Below are 2,486 nucleotides of genomic sequence, written 5' to 3'. Positions count from 1 at the left end.
GAATAGTATATGGTCCCAAAGAAGGGAAACCATACCTCGAACAATGTAAATTCGAGGGATATTCCGATGCCAATTTTGCCAATGATGAAGATCGAAAATCGATCTCAGGATATGTTTTCCTACTAGGCACAGGTGCGATAACATGGAGCTCGAAGAAGCAATCCACTGTCGCATTATCTACTACGGAAGCCGAATATACGGCATTTGCTCAAGCTGCAAAAGAGACGGTATGGCTGCGAAATCTATTCAAAGAAATAGGTTTCGAACAGACCGAACCAACAATTTTGAACGGCGATAACATGAGCGCTATATCAATTGTGAAAGATCCGCAATTCCATGCGCGATCAAAGCATTTCGATATCAGACATTATTACATTCGAGAGAAAGTTAATGATGAAATTATTCAGGTAAAATATTGTCCGATGTCCGACAGGTGATATGACCGCGGACATCTTTACCAAGCCTCTTGCTAAGCCCAGGCATCAAAAACTAATGGGATTACTAGGGATGCCCGTCGGCTTGAGGGAGAGTGTTGGGAATGCCCAGAGGGAGCAATCCAAGAGCACCCAGTGAAGACGTTGTGGCTGGTGCCACATTATGTAATATTTCAAATATGTACTTATATATAAAGTAATCCTAATTAGGGAGCTCGGCATATAAGCCCGAGCTCTCCTTGCCCCGCTCCATCATCCGCTCGCTTGTCCTCCGGGATTGTGGCGAACGCTACATGGGGCATGGTTCATGCTGATACGAAAGGTAGAAAACGTTGTAAGGTATCCTCTAACCTCACTCCATCATACTGCCATCTCTGGAGTATGCACTTTGCCATGCTTCGCAAGTCCCTCAGCTGCCTCCTCGGAAACTCCCTGCATCACTTGGGTTCTCAGTATAGACTCCTTTCCATCCCTGCCTGTCTTACAAACACTATCATCTGCCGCTGCTGCGAAATGAATGTTCGACCAATTTCCAGCTCTTGCGAGATTCGTCAAAATCACGTCTCCAGATTTAGCTCTCGAATGTTCTGTCAAGATCATCCTAGATGTAGTTGCTGACCAGCCCTTGCCCTGAGTGACCCGGTAGATAATCAAGAAGGGCGCAATGATCTTGAGCACCAGGTTGAGATCAGTTGATTGTAATGAAATGAGGTCGACAACTCACTTGTACCTCTGACAATGCCTGCAAGAATGTGTTTGCGATCGGGTTCCCCATGCCGAATGGAATAATGAAGAGAAGGGTGAAGGCAGAGTATAGCGCTGCTGATTCAACAATCATCGCCGCGACACCCGTGTAGTGCGAAGCATGCCCCGGTCCTAATACTGAGGTAATGTAGCAATGATGCATGAGCAATTACCCTATAATCAGTATCGTGATGATGACATTGAGAGCGACCGCAATGCTCAAGTATGGAAGAGTCCAATTGATCGCGCCAGCAGACGATGTCTGGAAAGGCGATGAAGACGGTGTAGAGATTTGGATGAGCCATAGTATACCCATTGCTACATATCGACACTTCTCAGTGGCTATCTTGGTGATAACTGTGTTTGTACATACCGAGCTCAGCAAGATACATCGCACATGGAAGCGATGCAGTGACCCATGGGGAGACTCGACCTCCCCTGTAAATCACGGCGCAGCGCCACACCTAGGCACGGCTTCAGAAACATGTCTTTGTTCATACCAAAGGCCAGTAATACTCACAATCAGCGCATCTGCACACCAGTTAGTGAGAATGAAGGCGACATTCCCCGCCTCATCCACTGGTATGGAGAATTCGACATTCTCGTACTCGCTAGGTCCCCCAGGGAAGTTACGATATTGGATGAATGATAGCTGTGTCATCTCCATGCACGCTCCCATGAAAGTGGATCCCAGAATGAACATGACAGAGATGTACACCAGGAATAGTGTCTTCTGTCTGTGGTTCCTGCTGGAGAGGAGAAGACGAAAGCACATGCAGAAGAGTGTCACGATGACCCCATATCCTACACTGGTCAAGATAGCTCCTTGAAGCCAGGTTTTCTCACTGTAGAGTGTCGAAGCGCTTTCATCTGGTGTTGTCACGGTAACACCGGACAAGAGATCAAAAAGACTAAAAAGGGACAGTCACGTGGAACGTGCTGCCCTGATCCCGCTGATCCCAAAAGTATCCCCCTGAACCCTATGTGGCGCAAGAGCCTGTTGACTTACTGGTCGATGTGGCAGACGCAGGAATGGGTGAGAGATATATGAAGGAGCTGGTGAGCTCAGTGAGTGCTATGGGTAGTAGACGAGGAGAAACAATCTGAGGTTTCGTCTCCTACATGGCCGGTCTTATATACACGTACAGCGGACTATCTTACCTAAGCTACCTATCTACGGGTATAAGCAAATGGCCGTACATGAAACGATAGGATGTCCGGAAGTAGAACAATAAGTGGGAAGATCGATGGTTGCTGCAGTAATGCGTGTGCATATCGTGCCTATCTTGGTTTCTCTTTTGTTCTCCG

The 2,486-nt window shown here is 47.3% G+C and overlaps 1 protein-coding gene across 1 annotated transcript; it reads right to left on the bottom strand.

Annotated features, from left to right (window-relative positions):
- Nucleotides 1–636: 636 nt before the first annotated feature.
- LAESUDRAFT_762120 (uncharacterized protein) lies at nucleotides 637–1,881 on the bottom strand (the record flags this gene model as incomplete). The annotated part of the gene is made up of 6 exons (XM_040913035.1): nucleotides 637–723; nucleotides 801–866; nucleotides 924–1,103; nucleotides 1,159–1,316; nucleotides 1,552–1,642; nucleotides 1,699–1,881. 6 exons carry the CDS (start codon nucleotides 1,879–1,881, stop codon nucleotides 637–639), a joined length of 765 nt encoding a protein of 254 aa, XP_040760866.1.
- Between the last annotated feature and the right edge of the window lie 605 nt (nucleotides 1,882–2,486).

Source organism: Laetiporus sulphureus (assembly GCF_001632365.1).
Source record: "Laetiporus sulphureus 93-53 unplaced genomic scaffold LAESUscaffold_42, whole genome shotgun sequence".
Taxonomy (NCBI): domain Eukaryota; kingdom Fungi; phylum Basidiomycota; class Agaricomycetes; order Polyporales; family Laetiporaceae; genus Laetiporus; species Laetiporus sulphureus.
This window is presented reverse-complemented; position numbering and strand designations above follow the sequence as displayed.